This window comes from Scardinius erythrophthalmus (assembly GCF_964197995.2).
Source record: "Scardinius erythrophthalmus genome assembly, chromosome: 11".
Lineage (NCBI taxonomy): Eukaryota > Metazoa > Chordata > Actinopteri > Cypriniformes > Leuciscidae > Scardinius > Scardinius erythrophthalmus.
The window spans coordinates 23,732,569-23,752,813 of record NC_138231.1 but is presented as its reverse complement, the minus strand read 5'-3'; the positions used below and the strand labels follow the sequence as shown (position 1 = coordinate 23,752,813).

Here is a 20,245-nt window from a genome sequence, read left to right as displayed (position 1 = left end):
TTGATTGAGCAATTACATAACATGATACATTTCAGTTAGTTGTAAAAAATTTTTTTTACATACCTTCATATGTTCATGCATGCATACCTTCTGATGTTCATGCATGTTTTTTCGTGCTGTAACTTGTATTAAAGTGGAATAGATGCCTCGCGCTTGAACTGAGGTTGGTGTTGACTTGTTTTTCAGGTTTTCACTACCTTTTGATTGACAAGATATAATCGGCCCTGATCATCAGCTGTTTTTAAAAAATCGGCCAATGGCTGATAGTGAAAATAATTGCTTTTACCAGCCGATACCGAATATTGGCCGATATATCAGTGCATCTTTACTTATTTCCCTCACAAAAGTATTGAGAGAATGCAAAAGCATTGAAATATAAATTTTCCTCCCATCTATTTTTTCCCCCCCATCACCATGTCCCTGCTTTATATTTAGGTGATATATGTCGTGGGAATCATCAACGTGGGAGGAATGAATGAAGTTGAAAGCAAGACACTTTATGACCGATTTCATGAATCCCAAAAAGAACACTTAATGAGGATGAATGAAGGCAAAAATCTATCAACAAAATAATACAGATTAATAAAGAAAGTCCAGCAGTTGCATCCCACAAATTGGACAAAGTCATCACAATGACATCTGAGACACTAGGACAAAATGTCAGAGGTGAAAGACAGAGACACACTCTGTGAATTTGCTTAGAGAATACGCTATTCTCCTGGCAGATTGCAGAAACGGCTGACGCTCACAGGAAGAGCTCCATCCAAATTGGCCTCTGATGACATTGGGGACACTTTGGTTAACTTTTGCCTGACACGAAATGAAGGTCACCGTTTGCGTCAACAGAATTGGATTGCTGAATGTGTGCTTTGGAGCAGTTAGTGCCCTGCCAATGTGCCACCTGGTCTCTTCGATAACAACCTCATTACGCTGCATTTCATTAAGCAGCAATAAATAAACAGACAATCAATGGATTCACACCTGGACCTACTGTAGATGGATGCTTCAAGCCCATGCAATTGCTCAACAAGCTCTAGTTATAAACACTGACTGTGGACTTGGAAATGTGCAAAACTTTTAATCGACTAGTGTGAGTAGCCCGACTGGAAGTTGATTAACTGGTCTTCAGGAAGCCCTGAATAAGAATAATAAGGCTGATTTGGGGTTCAACTGGCCCACGTTCAGACACATAGGGACAGTAGTTTAGGACATGTTCTTAGGGGTCCCGAGATGAGTTTTGAAAAAGTTACCCTTTTTTTTTTTTTTTTTTACACAAATTCTTTAATCATGTATTCACTTTATGCCAGATGTATGACTTTCTTTCTTCACACACAAAAAAAGTTAAGAAAAACAATTCATCTCTGTGAGTCCATATAATGCAAGTGTAAGGATCGCCCAAAGTTGAAGCTTCAAAAACCACACAAAGTAAACAGTTGATAAATTAAGGAGTATCCCATAAAAAAACACAATGGTAATGACACAAAATGCTCCAAATACAGCGCAAGTATTGATGCAACATCAAAAGATGTCTATCTGTATGTTTATAACTGTACAATAGCTGTGGTTAATTAAAGCTGCCAGTAATACAAAAAAGAGAAGCTATTTAAAAGCAACAGTGCCAACAGCTGTCCAGCTCAAGAGTTTCACACAGAACATCTACAGACATTTTACTTAACCATTTTCTAAGACCAAAGGTTATTTAAACTATACACTATATAAGTGGAAATTCTCCATCTCAATTCTTGTCGTCTTATGTGAGGTTCACTGTATGAGTCTCACTTATGTCTCTTTATTCAGGTTGTTGAGAAAGTTTAATAAGGAATCTGGGAATTTGTGAAAGGCAGCCTTTCTGTCTGAATAAAGTCAGCTGAAAGAGCCTGCGTGGGCCATCTCATGCCTGCACTCCTAGACCAAACGACCAAGAAAGACCTTCCACTATTGCAGAGCCACAAACAAAGTTAAAAAATAAACTCTTGCTGCATTGGTTTTCCCTTTAATTCTGCCATGGATTCAGTAACTGTCCTACATGCTGTGACAGCACAGATAAGAAGTTTTGTTTAAGAATACCATGTTGTGATTTATCTGTCTTGCGTATACTGGAAAAGCGAGTTTTTAAAGAGCAACACTTCTGACGCTGGCCAGCTGAGTGGCACACCCTTTAAACTCCTAGAATATAATTAAGAAAAGAAACAAGCCTGGATAAAGAACTCTGCCAAGTTATAGGGAAACGTACTATTTACATTTTATAAATCCTTTAGAGTGTCCAATCCTGCTCCTGGAGATCCACCTTCCTACAGAGTTTAGCTCAAACAAACCAGGCTGGAAGTTTCTAGTGATCCTGAAGACTTTGATTAGCTGGTTCAAGAGTGTTTAATTAGGGTTAAAGCTAAATTCTGCAGGAATGTGGTCCCCCATGAACAGGATTGGAAACCCCTGCTTTAAAATAATAGAAAAAAAAAAATCAAAGATGAAAATGATCTGGTCACCATTTGTTGAAAGTTTACAGACTGAATTTCCATGAATGTTATGCAGGGTCACCACACCAAGATGCAATCTGCGGGCTTGGCAAATGATTGAGTTGTGAAGACCTGGCTAAGCTAGTTTCACAGGTTCACTTTAACCCTCATTGGGTCACTGCCCTCATTCTTAAACTGGGTTCAGTGATTTAACATTGATACAAGGTGAAAAAGACCTCATAAGGCTGTCAAGAGATTATTTTATGGGGGGTTGATGAGATGAAATAAACATCTTTTAAAAATGTGGCACTTTTTAATAGGGATGCACCGAATTACTTTTTACTGAAATCTGATTTGAGACCAATATTACTACATGTTAGTATAGGGATACTGAGCAAGATACTTTTGATACTTTTCTGACACTGGTTGAGTTTCTGCAGCAGGGTCATTTCAAATTACATGCAGCACTTAGCTTTGAGAACCTCTGCATAAGTCAATGATATCCAGATTACCACATCCATTCAGAAGTTACTCAGTAACTCACAACATTTACCTCACCGAAGTGTAATAACAAATGGACCCCTCACTGGTCTGACAATACTCCCTCTGTTTATCATCACATTGCCATTTTATATGTCTGTCTTCTTGCTTCATGCCCTTATCAACATATATATTGCATTGTAAATTACCTGAAATAGATAAGTATGCCTACCAAGTATGCCTATACAATTATAGGTAAAGTAAAAGTGGACAAAAAATAATTAGAAATAATCAAGCTAATAAACATTGTTTTTGGTTAAACAGTTTGTTTGGCTGGAGTTCATGACTTTTAAACACAAACATTAATATGAAATCAACAATGAATTTATGTTCCAGGTCTTAAGGTCCAAAATGTATAATCTCATAGTTCCTAATTTTTCATAAAATGTAATCCCCTTCGTCTTTACATTACTGAGACTATTATGCAAGAGTTTTCAATAGAGCTCAAGTCATGATGTTAATTTTTCAGATCAACCCAGCAGGCTCATTTATCATTTCCAGTGGGGTTTTGTAACAGCGGTTTTCGAATTATACAGTATAGATACATGCAGTAAAATAAGGTCTGGTTAATATTACTTTAAGTGATTTTCCCACTTTGCTTTACTGTTTTGCCAGTCCGTTTATGTTTGGTACCTGAAACAGACATATAACTTTGATTTGTCTGATTTGTCAAGTACATAAACTTCTTTTGCTATTTCAACACAATCTCATGGTAATTCTTAATTTTACATTTGGGCAAACTAGTGACCAAAATCTTATGAATCTCATTTCAATTTTTTTGTATGATTGAGACAAAATCACCTCCTCGCAAAATAGCTACGTTTTTTACCGTGAGACAGTGTATTTTGAGATTGGGTCTTTTCCATGGGTTGGGTATTTGTAGTCCTTATGTGGCAAAATAGGTCTTGCTAAAGCTTAGAAGCGTGGCTATACAGGGAATATAGGCATATGACCATCACTTAACAAGTGCTTTTAACTCTTCCCCAGCCAGAGTTTTTGAAAAAAGTTGCCAGCCACTGCCAACATTTTTGATCAAAAGTTTGTATGGCCCCCAGAATATTTTGTTGTATGAATATCTGAAAATGCATTTATTTTAGCTTCATGCATTCCTTTTTATCAACACTTGAATGTGGGTGTTTCATTAAAAAAAGCAACATTTTGAGCAAAAAGCTGAGAAAATCACATTTTTGTCAAAGACTATGTCTGGATCAGATTCAGAACGATGATCAGAAGTAGATGGAGAAGATTGAGTCCATCAACACCCCCAAAGCTTCACTGTCCTGTAGCTGGTCCGGGGTCGACATTTTATTCAGTAACATTAAGGCAGTTCTGATTTATATGCTGTTTAAGGTTGATGATCTCGTTATTTTACATATGCATATGCCTACATGATATCGCATCAGTACTATTTCAGAAGATGTGTAATAGTGCCCCCTACCGTACATGAAAATGTGATCTGTAAAATCACCGTACATAACAGATAGACTCGTGTCATACATCGTTGAAAAGGTCTCCATTAGCAGATTACAACAAGCATATTTATTTCAGTTTGAGACCAAACTATACCAAGTATTTGCATGAAAAAGCGCTGCCAACGCATGTTTTGTCACTTCACAAAACATTATTAAATCATAATAGATCGCATATCTTTATTTAGAGCAGGTGGTCTTGAACAACAAGCAAAACAAAACATAAGACATTGCATAGATCATGGAGAGACACAACATGCTGCTTGGCTAAAGATATAGGATTTCTGGGATTTGACGCAGTGTTTGTTTTGAAAGCAGTCATCATTTGAAAGTTCAACCAATTGAAACTGGATCTCAGGTGTGGTGGGTGGGTATGGGCGATGCTGAGAGACCAATCACAGTTTTACAGCTTGAAATTAGAATTTTTGCCAATTTGAAAACTGCCGTTAAAAAAAAAACGGTTTGGAATTCCAATGGAACCCATGACTTGAAATCTCACCACGGATTTTAGAATTAACCTGAGCAAGTTGACTGACACAGGCTGCTGTAGGAGATCTAAGTGAGAAATTGATGACGACTAAATCCATTAACATGCTTTACATGCATGACAATCATCAGGACACTTGTTAGACAGTGATTCACAGGATCTTGATTTACTTTCGAAATCTGAATTGCAAAAATGTTGCCCACAGAAACCAGTGTTAGAATATGCTAGCAATGTAGCATTCTGTGTGTGTGAAGGCTTCAACTCTTGAAACCATAGAGTTGTGAGCAGTTGTGCAACACAGCTTGGGATCGAACACTGCAATGAAATATGAACCTGTCTCTGAAGATCACCGCAGCACCATCTGTGCATTGGGACGGCCAACGGCTCGACTGATTGATGAGACCCCTTAAGGAGGAAAGAGAGCAGGGGACCTCATACACACACACACACACACACACACACACACACACACACACACACACACACACACACTCAAATCCATCCACTCTCTATTTTCCTTACACTAGCCAACATCTCTGGCAAATACCTCCACAGGTCCCACTTCACACATTTATCACCTTCCTATGGCTGTTAACGAGTCTGAGGACCCCTGTGGAATCAAGACACACTCCGTCCGAACATATACTGTATGCACTCTACCTGACATCATATTAAATGACACTGCGCCACACATTGAATCCAGGCCACACACATTGACCCCCAGGGGCTTAACCATGATAAAACTGATTTCATCGATTGGAAAAGATGGCATAGCGACAGGCCTCTTTAAGATCAAAGTAGACCACCATGTTGCGCACAAGCCATGGAGAGTTTATCAGGGTGGAAATGGGTGAACCTGATGAAAGACTTTTGCACAGTTACATTGTAATGACAAAAATGTGTGAACAGCTCATAACGAAACTTAAAATAAAAGACCTTCCCTGACTTAGTTGTCTATGAAAGTCTGTAGACTGATTTTTCTGTGAAGGATTCGGGTCATTTTTGCCGAGATAATTCAAAGGATGTGACTTTTACACACACTCCAGAGATCTTCTCTTCTGTTCAATGACACATGAAAGGAATGCTTATACAATGTTCAGGATAATGCAGAAAGAACTATTCTGTACAGTAACGTCAATGTGTCATGCAAAGAAAAGGGATTGATTCAAACTATAGTCTCAAAGAGCCAGGTCTATAGTCTCTAATTATAATCAAACTATCATAACTGTGTCATTTTAATTACCTCATCTGTCGACATGATGCCAGTGAATGATAGACCTTGTGCAAACATCCACATGGCAATAATCAGATGCTTTCTTAACTGCTGTTTTTTCATCGCTGTCATTTTTGTTGTGTTTATTTTGTTATTGAGAGAAAAGCGCGCAGCACATATTTACATATTAATCTAAACGTTGCTCTCAGCAAAGTGGACGCAGTTCACTTAACGGCCACCGGTGTCGCTAATAACTAGGGTTTCTGAATTCTACATATAGCCCCTTTAAATAAAATATTATCATGTTTGCATTTCAGTAATGAGAATAAGATTTTTATTAATATGGTAATGATATTTGTGCTTAATTGCCACAATAAAAAAAAACTCAATGGTCCTAAAAATAGGCATAATTTTTTTTAAGCACAATATAATTTATTCATTTTGATTTGGGGTGAAATATGACTTGAGAGGCTTCATAAGCATAATTATACATTGTCAAACACTGATGTTTTAAATGTATCAGAGGTCAACATCATATTTGGTCAATCTATGCTCACACATTACAAGCTTTCTAAACATTTTCAATTGGCATTTATGTTAAACGCAGACTCAAAAGTCAAAAGCTAGCCACTCAGCAGGAAGCATTTTCAGATGTCGCTTCAAAAGCACAATACTGTCTTGTCATCTGAAATCCCGGCATTGTTGGGAGTGCAACTAAAGCCAGGCTTAATACGCCATTTCATTACAGCTATCAAACAGTCAGCTCATGTGGGTGTTTAGGGTGGTGATCACATTGATTTCTTTTTGCAAGCCCTTTCACAACATGAGAAAACAAAGACCATCAGCAAATCCAAAATCCATACACCCGACCTACTGTAAAAGCAATTAACACCAGACCTTCACTCAAGGCCACACTCACATGTGATACTGTTGTTTTATTGATCTGAGGTGATTCAAGTAATTACCACAGGGGTAATTAGTTACATCTTCAGTAATAGTGTGAGATCTAAACACTAGCTTACAGTTAACTGTTAAGTACTACATACTAGTAATATAATCGTTCACATTAGTTCACCCAAGCTATTTTGCAAGTTTGCTCCTCTAGTTTCATATTACTTACAGAACTTAAAACTAAAGCGTTAGGAAATGATTGATTCCAATAATGCTAATGCTAGTATTATTTAAATAGCTCTTTGAAATAAAGCCTAATCAAACTTCATACCTCAGATTAATGAGCAATACTGTTAAAAGCCCACATGAAATGCAGTTTTCTCCCGTTTACATATTTCAAATTGAAACAGTAAGTTAACAGGAAATATTGTTTTGAATAGCTAATACACTTTCGTTTATGCTGCAGTCATGAGCCATGATTTATTGCTTGCAATTGACAATCAGAGGCATTTATGTGGCATTTATAGTTTAGGGGGAGGGGCATTCCACTGAAACTTCATATAGTTGGGTAATGTTCACACATTTAAATCAGATGCTTGCTAATTAAGATAGTAGCATGTGTGGGAATCCCAATATGGTGGCACAGTGACATCATGAGCCCTCCAGCTCTTTATTAAATAAGTGGGACATTCTCGTTCTAGACAGAATTTGATTGAAGAAAAAAAATGGACACACCCACTAGTGCAAGATGAGTCATCAGAATTGTTGGTTTGTTTTTCTGGAAGACAAAAGGTCCTTGCACACTGAGTCTGAAATTTTCGCAACGTAAAAGTAAACTTTGAATCGCTCGGGATAATCCCGCAGCTCCTTCCTTGATGAGGAAGTGGAACTCTCCTTCCTCTCTAAGCAATCTCAGGATTGGATGATGGACCTAATATTTCCTCTTTATTTTTCTCTTTTTAAGAAGAGAGAGGACAACAAAATCATCCTCACTGCTTGAAGACTCCATTTTCTATTGTTTTGCGAATGTTTTCGCAATGGATTAACCTAATTAATGCGCATCGGACTCAGTGTGCAAGGTTTCTGTCCTTGACAAATTTTTAGGATGATGAATACGAAAAAATTAATTTGACAATTTGGACTCAGTGTGCAAGGACCTAAAGACTTAAATGTGTACTTATTAAGAGAGTACTAATATATGCATGGCCTCAAAGCTAAAAGGTATGCATTGAAAGACAAAAACTCAAACTCACAAAAATTTCATTGTGGTGTTTAAACAGTAATGGTGGCAAAGACGTTTACTCACCATTGAGTCCGTTGGGGATGCTCCTGTGATGATGTGGAGCGGAGAGATCATCCATTGATCGTCTTATGGTGCCAACCTTGGTTTCTACAGTCTTGTGTATATGATTAAGATGATGGTCTGGGCTTCCAGCACTTCCACCGCTGGAGGTACTGCTCCCGTCACCAACATCTCTGACGGTTCCCGAACCTCCATTTAGGTTGCTCAGACTGGACTGGCTGTCAATAGAACTCCTTGATCCCGCTCCATTCCTGTCTTCATCCAACATGAGAATGATTTCCTTTAGTTCTGCATTCTCCCGAAGAATGTTCTCCTGGTTGACCTCCAGGTCCTTAAGTTTCTGCTGATAGGTGCTCATCTCCTTCCACACGGAGCTCGCCGTATACCTGCCAAACCTCTGCCATTCCCGAGACAGCTTCTTACCTTTCTGCCGATCGTCATCGAGAAAGCAGCAGAGTTCCCTGAGCTCCTGGTTATCGTCTTGCAGTTTCTGGTTGATATCCTTCAGATTACGGATCTCATGGAGGTGCACCTGCAGTCTGCGGTTGATGTCCTTCATCTTGTTCCCATGTTCCAGCATCAGGCTCATCTTCTCGCCATCAACCCTTCTCAGTCTCTTAATCAAGTCCTCTTTGCTCCATCGGATCAGTTCATCATCAGAGATCTTACTCAGGTCATCGTTAGGACAGTGTTTTGCCATCATGACTCTTACAGAGGAACAGTCTCAGGCTGAAATATTCAACATAGATCTAACATAATGCTGTTTCAATCCCACCAGAAACGCACAATGTAAAAACGCATTAAAAACCAAAAGGATTCATATAATGTTCACGGGAATCCCTTTGAAAAATTGCAAGACTGTGCATAAACTGATTTGTATTCCAGAGAAATGTATTTTCAAACTATCACCTTTATTAACGTCTCACTCACCACCACTAACTTTGTAATCATGCACATTTTAGATCACGATATATGAATCCACGGGCATCGTTTTAAATGAAACGCGTTTTTTCTCAAGAAAAAAATCTTTTAGGCACGAAAGATCTTAGAGGTTTCAAGAGCAATATTAAGAAAAATAATAATAACTATAAACACAGCCTTCATTTAAAAAAACATGCCTGCATTCACGTTCAGATGGATCGGAAGCTTCAGAGCTCAGATCAGAATGGGTTTGTAGTTTAGCTCCTCGTGTGTGTCGATGTTCAGGGTCTCTCTCGGGTTCTGCTCTTCCTCTGAACTGGTGTGTGAAGAAATGATCCGAGCGGATCGGAGCAGGTTCAGGGATGAGAGGCAAAAAGCAGGATCTGCCCTCTTAAAGAGACAGAGCCTACATTTCCCAACCCCTTATAAAGAAACACAAGCGGGATGATTGTTATTCTATTTATTAGGTATAAGTAAAGGGAAAGAATAGATGATGGAACGTCGATCGACCGTGTCATTACTTTCAAACCACTCATTTTAAAGACCATTTTATATTTGGTTAGCAGATGTCTCGTGGCTGCCAGAGATAGCCTATTTATCATTTAAAGAAAGTCAAATATGACGTACTTTTCCTCTAAAATGTAAATTGAACAGACAAACTGATAAAAATGTATACTTAAATGTGATTTGGATAAAAGTGTCTGTCAGGTGTAGAAATATGGCATTACAATCACACACTACAAAAAAAAAAAAAAAAAAAAAAACTGGTATCACATAAAATCAGATCCACTGGTTATCAGATCTTTATTTTAGGACATTTGTGATTTTTATCTAGGCTATTATGCACATTATTCTGTTTGGGTCAAACTTTCATTTTCTCACAAAATATGTTTTCCTACCTTATCACACCATCTATTCAACAAATATTTATTATTAGGCCTATTAGTGTTGGCACATCTAGCATCACTTCAATGAATGACTAAATTGAGAATGGTTCCTGCAGAAGTGATTGTGGAGAGTTTTGTTGGCGAATTTCGCCCTCTAGTGGCCAAACATTATATTTCCATCCGGGTACTATTTACAGGCTGTTACAGGCCACGAAACCATCGACGAACAATCCGTAAAAAGTATTTTTGGTCGGTTGGTAAGTCACACACATTTTTTCCTCTTTATCCTTCCTCTTTAAAAAAAAAAAAAATACTTGTAGCCTATACCTTAATAATTAATCTCAATCTCATTTAATTCGTATCTTTTCTATAAAAAGGTTGTAAATCGGCAAATGTGGTAAAGTTATATTTTGGCACATCACTTAGCCTAAAAATAAGAAGGTCCTTGACAATTTTACACTCTACCAGATAAAACATGTCATGTTCTGATCAAATAGAGTTTTTTCCGCCTGACTGCCACAGCTGGCTCCATAGCTCAGTGGTTAGAGCACTGGTCTTGTAAACCAGGGGTCGCGAGTTCGATCCTCGCTGGGGCCTGGAAAGGCGATGCTTTTTCTTATGACACGTTTATAATACATGATTGTCGTACTTCAAGAACAAGTGTTACAGTTTCACATAATACAAATAAGAAATACTGTTCTTCAAAAGAAAAAGGACCCCACGTAAATCAGATTTTATGTTTTTTTATTCACTGTGTTTAATCTGTTTGGCAAAGTGGTAGGAAAATATATTATGTAAAGAGACATCTTTAAAATCTGATAAACAAAATGTTTTAAGATTTTGCTGATAATATAATTTTTAATGAAAAAAGTATTAAATGAGCAAAACAAGCATTTTCACCAGTGGTTTCATTAGTTCCTATTGTGTTTATAAAATGTTCATATTTATATAATCAGTGCTGGGTCGATTATTTGTCTGTTACTGATTACAAATTACATGACAAAAATGTATTACATCTAAAAATATATAGCATTACACATTTTAAGTAATGTAATCAAACTACTTTTTGAACCTTTTAGATTACTTTGACCCAACTCATTTATCACATTGATTTGAATATGATAATCTTGTACCATATTGATATAAAAATACAAACAGAACGTTTGTTATTAACTAAATGAAGTGCATTAAACATTACATTACATCAGGGTTTCCCAAAATTAGGTTTCTGAAGGAAAAATGAAAGCATTCAAAATAAAACACTAAAAAGACTGAAATACCGCATTTACCTGCAAGTCATGTGACCATAATTAAATTTTATCAGAGAACCGAGAACATTCAAATCTGTTGTTAATCTAATATATATATATATATATATATATATATATATATATATATATATATATATATATATATATATATATATATATATTTAATTAAAATTTAAAAGATAAAATTATGAATAATTTACTGCCATTGTGTTACTAATATGTAATCATGAATCATAAAATCAATAGAAAAGTAACTAGTCTGATTATGAGTATTTTAAAAAGTAAAATAATCCAATTACAAGTAGCCTACTTCATTTTGGAATCTGATTACATAATCCAGATTGCATGTAATCAGTTGCTACCCAGCACTGTATATAATCCACATAATGTATTACGAGATGATATAAAACCAAATCAATTAAAAGTGTGGATAAAGTATCATAGATGAATAGCCTGTTACAACTTCTGTGCTTAGGTTAATGTTTGCCAAGACCATGTTTGCCAAGTTACACAAGAGTTGACACAAAACAAGTGCCATAAACATGTCCTATGAGCATGGTTTAATGTTGCAGATCACTCCACTCATGGGCCTTAGAGTTCCAGTGTCTTTAATGCTGAAAGACTGTCCAGGAACCAGACTGAACTCAAATCTCTGAAGCAGTTTGGCAAGCACAACTTTAGCCTCCATCTGAATGTAGAAATACGCCAAGTTGTTATGATCACAGCAAATTTGGCACTTGGAAAAAAAAATTGCGCAAATGTGTGTTTGTTACCTGTGAGAAGACCTTCCCTAGACAGGTTCGTGGACCAAGTGCAAATGGGTAGTAGCAGTAATAAGGCCTTTCAGACAAGAATACAATTTGATATCAGCAGATTTCATGCTATAATGTTTATAACATCCTCATAAAACTCATTTACAGCTTGTCCTCATAATGACTTACTTGGGGGCATTCACATCAAATCTCTCAGGATCAAACTTCAACGGATCTTTGAAAAACTTTTCCAGTCTTTGAGAGACATAAGAACTGGAAAAAAGTTTTTTTTTATGGAAAAAGGTCAAAATGGTTCAAAATAGTAATGTATTCAAATACAATTAAACAAGTAAAATTGATGATGCCATTATTCGAATTTATTGGAATTATTAATTATTATGATTATTAGTCATAATTTACTCACCCTGGTGTTGTTCTAGTGCAGTATGCTGTTCTTTCTTTTTCAGACCACAAAAGGAGAAATTTAAGAAAAAAAGTCCTGCTCTGCATCATCCACATAATGGAAGTGAAAAGTGATCAGCTTCAAGCTTTTTAAAAAAAGACGCGAAAATATTACAGAATGATCCCATGCAACGTGTCGTATATCCCACGTGTTCTGAAGGGTTTATGATAGGTTTTGGTAAAAATCCAACCAAAATTTAATGTATTATTTAAAGAAAATCCTGACCTCTGTGCACGACTGCATGTTCATGAGACTCTATTAGCGCCACAGTTCACTCTGACTCGCCCAGAAAAAGCACACAAGTTGTGAGAAATAAAGATGGATAAAAATGGTGCAAACGTTCCCTGGTGCTATTTTGCAGTTCCAGAAAACAATTCCGCCACAGACCAGGAAAAACCTAGTCTAAAGTCAGTGGCGCGTTTTCAGTGGTGCGTTCAGATGCTATTTTAAGGGCGCATGCTTGGCCATAATATAGCGTGTGCACAACGTGCATACACTTTGCTTCACTCATCTACAAATAGACGCAGCAGTTGAAATTTTTGCAAACCATACATAATTACAAGGAAAAATATTCCACATGAGGGAAATCATTGTGGTGTCCATGAAGATGTGAAAAAATAGGCATAAATCTAGCTTACACATTTACCAAAATTATTATATGCCTGTTTAACCTAAGCTAATTTGGGTGGGTTTCTCCCATCCCCATACAATGTCACTTCTCTGTCTTTTACGGCCCTGACAAGAACGTCGGTCTCCTCGGCTGTGAACCGCTCCTGGCGTGCGCCTGGCAAATCCGCTATTATAATAGCAATCCGCCATGGAACAAGCGCGTCTGCTCTTAAAGGGAATGTGAGATGATGCTCTGGTTGTTTTATTTCATGTTACGCCCAAACCACACCTATGAGTAATGTAGCTACTGCAGACCAACCCATTTTAGATTTGCGTCGGGCGCAAGAGTAATTTATGCTGCCAGTATAATAGCAACAGCACCCGAGATCCGCCCAAAAAGTTACTTGCGTTTCGCGTTTGATACTTGCGTTTCAGATCGTTAAAATAGGGCCCCTTGTGTGCTGTTTCTGGGCAAGTTGGGGTAAACGCGCACATTGTGCAGCCGTGCACAGAAGACCAATGGCAGGATTTTTGGAGAATAATAAATACAATTTCGTTTTTTTTTTTTTGCCAAACCCTATTGTATACTGTATGCCCAGAACACTTGGAATTTACGACACATGCCGCATGGGATCATTCTGTGATACTTCTGTGTCTTTAAAAAAAAACTTTATGCTGGTCGCTATTCAATGCCATTATATGGATGAACGTGAGCGGGACTTTTTTACAAATTCTCCTTTTGTGGTCCGAAAGAGAAATAAGGGCATTTGGCATTAGAACAACACACGTGTGAGTAAATGAGGGTGAACTAACCCTTTTAAGACCCCCTGTGGTCAAAATCAAGCTTTTAATGTTGTTTATATGTCTCTGTGGTGTTTTTAATATGATTTAAGACAAACCATGTGTAAATTCATAAGCCAACACCATTGCTGAGTATTTTCTCCTTAAAACTGCAGTGAACCAAAGACAGTCTCAAAAGCACGGTTTGAAATCGCTGGTGTTTCTGACGTCACAAACTACCTTGTAACCAATCAGATCACCGTGTGATCATCAACAAGTGGATCTCTGAGCTGGTGTGAGTGAGTGGAGGCGGGGCTAATTTGCATATTCAAAGAACCGCCTATTCACAGAATTACCTCCTTGAACTGCCACCTTACCCGAATGATCCTAGGAGCTATGTTGTCCGGGGCTATATGCCCCTGGTAGGGTCAGGTCCTAGATGACGGGTCAGACTAAGAGCGGTTCATCACGGTTGGGGCTCATATGCGAGCGCCTGGTGGCCGTGCCTCCCCCCTTAGGCTCAGCCCGAAGGAGCGACGTGGGGCCGCCCTCCCGTGGGCTCACCACCTGCAGGAGGGACCGTAAGGGGTCGGTGCAAAGTGGATCGGGCGGCAGTCGAAGGCGGGGCCTCGACAACCCGATCCCTGGACATGGAAACTAGCTCTAGGGACGTGGAGTAGTTCAGAGTAGTCGGGATCACCTCCACGCACAGCTTGGGCTCTGGAACCACACTCCTTGAGAGAGGATGGACTCTTTACCACTCTGGAGTTGCCCGTGGTGGGAGACGGCGGGCTGGTGTGGGTTTGCTTATAGCCCCCCAGCTCAGTCGCCATGTGTTGGAGTTCACCCCGGTGAACGAGAGGGTCGCTTCCCTGCGCCTTCGGGTCAGGGATAGGTCTCTCACTGTCGTGTGTGCCTACGGGCCGAACGGCAGTGCAGAGTACCCGGCCCTCTTGGAGTCTCTGGGAGGGGTGCTGGAAAGTGCTCCGACTGGGGACTCTGTCGTTCTACTGGGGGACTTCAACGCCCACGTGGCCAGTGACAGTGACACTCGGAGGGGTGTGATTGGGAGGAACGGCCCCCCTGATCTGAACCTGAGTGGTGTTCTGTTATTGGACTTCTGTGCTAGTTACAGCTTGTCCATAACGAACACCATGTTCAAGCATAAGGGTGTCCATCAGTGCACGTGGCACCAGGAGACCCTAGGCCGGAGGTCGGTGATCGACTTTGTGGTCGTTTCACCCGACCTCTCGCCGTATGTCTTGGACACTCGGGTGAAGAGAGGGGTGGAGCTGTCAACTGATCACTACCTGGTGGTGAGTTGGATCCGATGGCGGGGGAGGAAGCTGGACAGATTCGGCAGAACCATACGTACTGTGAGGGTCTGTTGGGAACGTTTGGCCGATTCCCCTGTCAGAGAGATCTTCAACTTCCACCTCCGGCGGAGCTTTGTCCGGATCCCCAGGGTGTCTGGAGATACTGAGTCCGAGTAGACCATGTTCTCCACCTCCATTGTCGACATGGCCGCTCGGAGATGTGGCCGTAAGGTCTCCGGTGCCTGTCGAGGCGGCAATCCCCAAACCCGGTGGTGGACACCGGAAGTAAGGGATGCCGTCAAGCTGAAGAAGGAGTCCTATCAGGCCTGGCTGGCTTGTGGGACTTCTGAGGCAGCTGACAGGTACCGGAAGGCCAAGCAGACTGCACCCCGGGTGGTTGTGGAAGCAAAAAATCAGGCCTGGGATGAGTTCGGTGAGTCCATGGAGAAGGACTACCGGTTGGCCTCGAAGAGATTCTGGCAAACCGTCTGGCGCCTCAGGAGGGGGAAGCAGTGCCCTACCAATACTGCTTACAGTGGAGGTGGGCAGCTGTTAACCTCAACTGGGGATGTCGTGACGGTGGAAGGAATACTTCGAGGATCTCCTCAATCCCGACACGTCTTCCATTGAGGAAGCAGAGGCTGAGGGCTCGGAGGTGGACTCGTCCATCACCCAAGCTGAAGTCACCAAGGTAGTCACGAAGCTCCTCGGTGGCAAGGCACCGGGTGCGGATGAGATCCGCCCTGAGTACCTAAAGTCTCTGGATGTTGTGGGGCTGTCTTGGCTGACATGCCTCTGCAACATCGCATGATGGTCGGGGACAGTACCTTTGGGCTGGCAGACTGGGGTTGTGGTCCCTCTTTTTAAGAAGGGGGACCAGAGCGTGTGTTCCAACTACAGGGGGATCACATTTCTCAGCCTCCCTGGGAAAGTCTATGCCAGGGTACTGGAGAGGAGAATACGGCCGATAGTAGAACCTCAGATTCAGGAGGAGCAGTGCGGTTTTCGTCACGGTCGTGGAACACTGGACCAAGGGAGGGTTCATGGGAGTTTGCCCAACCAATCCACATGTGCTTTATGGATTTGGAGAAGGCATTCGACTGTGTCCCTTGCGGCGTGCTGTGGAGGGTGCTCTGGGAGTATGGAGTCCGGGGCCCTTTGCTAAGGGCTATTTACCTGTACGTCCGGAGCAGGAGCTTTGGTTCACATTGCCGGCAGCAAGCCAGACTTATTCCTGGTGCATGTTGGACTCCGGCAGGGCCGCCCTTTGTCACCGGTTCTGTTCAGGTTGGTGGAGAGTTCCTGCCTCAAGTGGAGGAGTTCAAGTATCTCGGGGTCTTGTTCACGAGTGAGGGAAGAATGGACTGGGAGATTGACAGACGGATCGGTGCAGCTTCTGCAGTAATGCAGTCGATGTACCGGTCTGTCGTGGTGAAGAAAGAGCTGAGCTGCAAGGCGAAGCTCTCGATTTACTGGTCAATCTACGTTCCTACTCTCACCTATTGTCATGACCTGTGGGTCATGACCAAAAGGACAAGATCCCGGATACAGGCGGCCGAAATGAGCTTTCTCCGCAGGGTGGCTGGGCAATCCCTTAGAGATAGGGTGAGGAGCTCGGTCACTCGGGAGGAGCTCAGAGTAGAGCCGATGCTTCTCCACTTTGAGAGGGGCCAGCTGAGGTGGCTCGGGAATCTGTTCAGGATGCCTCCTGGAGGCCTTCCTGGGAAGGTGTTCCGGGCTTGTCCCACCGGCAGGAAACCCTGGGGAAGACCTAGGACACGCTGGGGGGATTATGTCTCCCGGCTGGCCTGGGAACGCCTTGGTGTCCCCCCATAAGAGCTGGAGGAAGTGTCTGGGGAGAGGGAAGTCTGGGCATCTCTGCTTAGACTGCTGCCCCCACGACCCGGCCCCGGATAAGCAGAAGAAGATGATGATGATAGAACCGTGTATACTAAATGAGTCAAGGGTGTAGAGTTACATTCAAGCTATTATAAGGCATGAAGACATTTTTTTCAAGGAAAAAACATTGACATTCTTAATTTTGGTGATCAAAGATGAGTTTTAAGGGATACAATTATTGACTACAGGGGGACTTTAACTAAAATATAATATTTCCAAACAATGTTGAAGATTTCTTTCAATCTTCATTCAAGTAGACAGGAGCTGTACTTGTGTAGCTAGAAATAGCTTCCCCAGCCAGGTATCACACTGGCCACAGAGTGAACAGACCAGCATTACTGGGAATCTGGCAATACTCACAGCAATAGAGCAGCCGCCTGGGACTTTCAGCCCATTTATAACCATGTTCTCATGCAACCAGCGATTGGTTCCTGGAGCAGTGGGGTACAGTCGCAGTGTTTCCTTCAAGACCTAATACATTGAGTCAACAATACAAAGACCATTCAGATAAATGGATACAGAACCATTTGTGTTTGTAGCATAAATTACCATGTCTGAAGACCAGGGGTGTCCAATCCTGTTCTTGGAGATCTACCTACCAGCAGAGTTCATTATCCAACCGTGATCCAGCACACCTGTCTGTAATTAACAAGTGCTCCTGAAGATCTCAATTAGCCGGTTCCGTTGTGTTGGATCAGGGTTAGAGGTGAACTTTGCAGGTAGACAGATCTCCAGGAACGATGCGGGTTACTTGACTGTAACCCTGTTCCCTGAAAAACCAGAATGAGATGCTGCGCTGCTTAGCGCATTGGGAACGTCTTTAATCGTGACCAGCTGTGAATATTGTGTGTAACACGTCAATAGAATTGACCCGGAGGAAATATAGCTTTGGTCGATGACGTCATTGGCGCGCACCCGTCAGAACATCGTCAGGATAACGTTTTCAGGGAACAGGGTTACAGTCAAGTAACCTGGATCGTTCCCTTTCAAAAGCTACAGTCGATGCTGCGCTGCTTAGTGCATTGGGAATGAGAATACCCACGCCACCGTGCTTGAAGGTGTCTGGACCCCGTACGGTTGTGTAGGTAAACCCTGAGAGTGGTGGGGCATGTGCCTGTTGATAATTTTTCCTGCAGGAAGTCCAGAACTGGACTTTAATTTATCAAAACAGCAGCGGTCCTAGTACTGAGCCTTGTGGTACGCCATACTGAACTTATGATCGACGAGACATCTCTTCATTTACTGCTACAAACTGATAACGGTCAGATAAGTATGATTTAAACCATGCTAGTGCAATTCCACTAATGCCAACATAATTTTCGAGTCTATTTAAAAGAATGTTGTGGTCGATAGTGTCAAATGCAGCACTAAGATCGAGTAACACTAATAGAGAGATACAACCACGATCGGATTATAAGAGCAAATCATTTGTGACTCTAACAAGAGCTGTCTCAGTACTATGGTACGGTCTAAATCCGGACTGGAAATCCTCGCAGATATAATTTCTTTCAAGAAAGGAACACAGTTGTGAAGACACTGCTTTTTCTAATATCTTTGACAGATAAGGTAGATTCGAGATCGGCCTGTAATTGACTAATTCTGTAGGATCAAGTTGCGTTTTTTTAACAAGCGGTTTAATCATAGCCAGCTTAAAGGTTTTTGGTACGTATCCTAGAGACAAAGACGAATTAATGATAGTAAGAAGAGGATCTATGACTTCTGGAAGTATTTCTTTCAGAAGTCATAGATCCTCTTCTTACTATCATTAATTCGTCTTTGTCTGTAGGATCAAGTTGCGTTTTTTTAACAAGCGGTTTAATCATAGCCAGCTTAAAGGTTTTTGGTACGTATCCTAGAGACAAAGACGAATTAATGATAGTAAGAAGAGCATCTATGACTTCTGGAAGTATTTCTTTCAGTAGCTTAGTCGGTATAGGGTCTAACATATGTTGTAGATTTAGATGATTTAACGAGTTTAGTAAATTCTTCCTCTCCTATAGCAACGAATGAATCAAATTATTCCTCAGGGAGACTACAATGCACTGCCTGATACGATACTGTAGTAGACGGTTGCATAGTTATAATTTTCTCCCTGATATTATCAATCTTATAAGTAAAGAAGTTCATAAAGTCATTACTGCTGTGTTGCTTGGAAACTTCGGTGCTTGAAGCTTTCTTTTTCGTTAGTTTAGCCACCGTTTCAAATAAATACCTAGGATTATGTTTTTTTTTTTCTAATAGGTTTGAAAAATAAGCAGATCTAGCAGCTTTTAAGGCCTCTCTGTAAGCAATTGAGCTCTCCTTCCATGAAATGCGAAATACCTCTAGTTTTGTTTTCTTCCAGTTGCACTCCATTTTTCTGGCTGCTCTCTTAAGGGCCCGAGTGTGCTCGTTGTACCATGGCGTTGGACTATCTTCTTTAAGCGCAACGGAGCAACTGTGTCTAAAGTGCTGGAAAAGAGTTAAAGGTTTCTGTCGCAATATCTAGTTCTTCTAAGCTATCTGGGATGCTGAGATGGTGAAATTGATCAGGAAGATTATTGATAAAGCAATCTTTAGTGGCAGAAGTGATAGGTCTAACATATTTGAAACACGGAGTCGGCTTTGCAGCCTTGGCTAAATGAAGTTTACACAAAACTAGATAATGATCTGAGATGTCATTGCTCTGCTGCAGAATTTCAACGGCATCAACATCTATTCCATGTGATAATATTAGATCTAGAGTATGATTACGACAATGAGTAGATCCTGACACGTGTTGTCTAACTCCAATAGAGTTAAAATGTCTTTAAATGCCAAACCCAATGCATCTTTTTCATTATTGATGTGTATAATAAAATCACCAACAATTAGTACTTTATCTGCAGTCAATATTAATTCTGATAGAAAGTCCGCAAATTCTTTGATAAAATCTTTATGGTGCCCTGGTGGCCTGTATACAGTAGCCAGCACAAATCTCAAACGTGATTTATCATTTATACTATATAT

The 20,245-nt window shown here is 40.6% G+C and overlaps 1 protein-coding gene across 3 annotated transcripts in view; it reads right to left on the bottom strand.

Moving 5' to 3' along the window:
• ccdc85cb (coiled-coil domain containing 85C, b) overlaps window positions 1–9,552 on the bottom strand; it is a 57,963-nt gene extending 48,411 nt beyond the window's left edge. For all 3 annotated transcript variants that reach the window (XR_014031032.1, XM_081378084.1, XM_081378085.1), the window contains exon 1: window positions 8,363–9,552. Coding sequence is in view for 2 of the 3 variants with exons in the window: in XM_081378084.1 (XP_081234210.1) it covers window positions 8,363–9,062 (700 nt within the window). In the remaining variant the exon portion in view is untranslated. The remainder of the gene's footprint in view (window positions 1–8,362) is intronic.
• Between the last annotated feature and the right edge of the window lie 10,693 nt (window positions 9,553–20,245).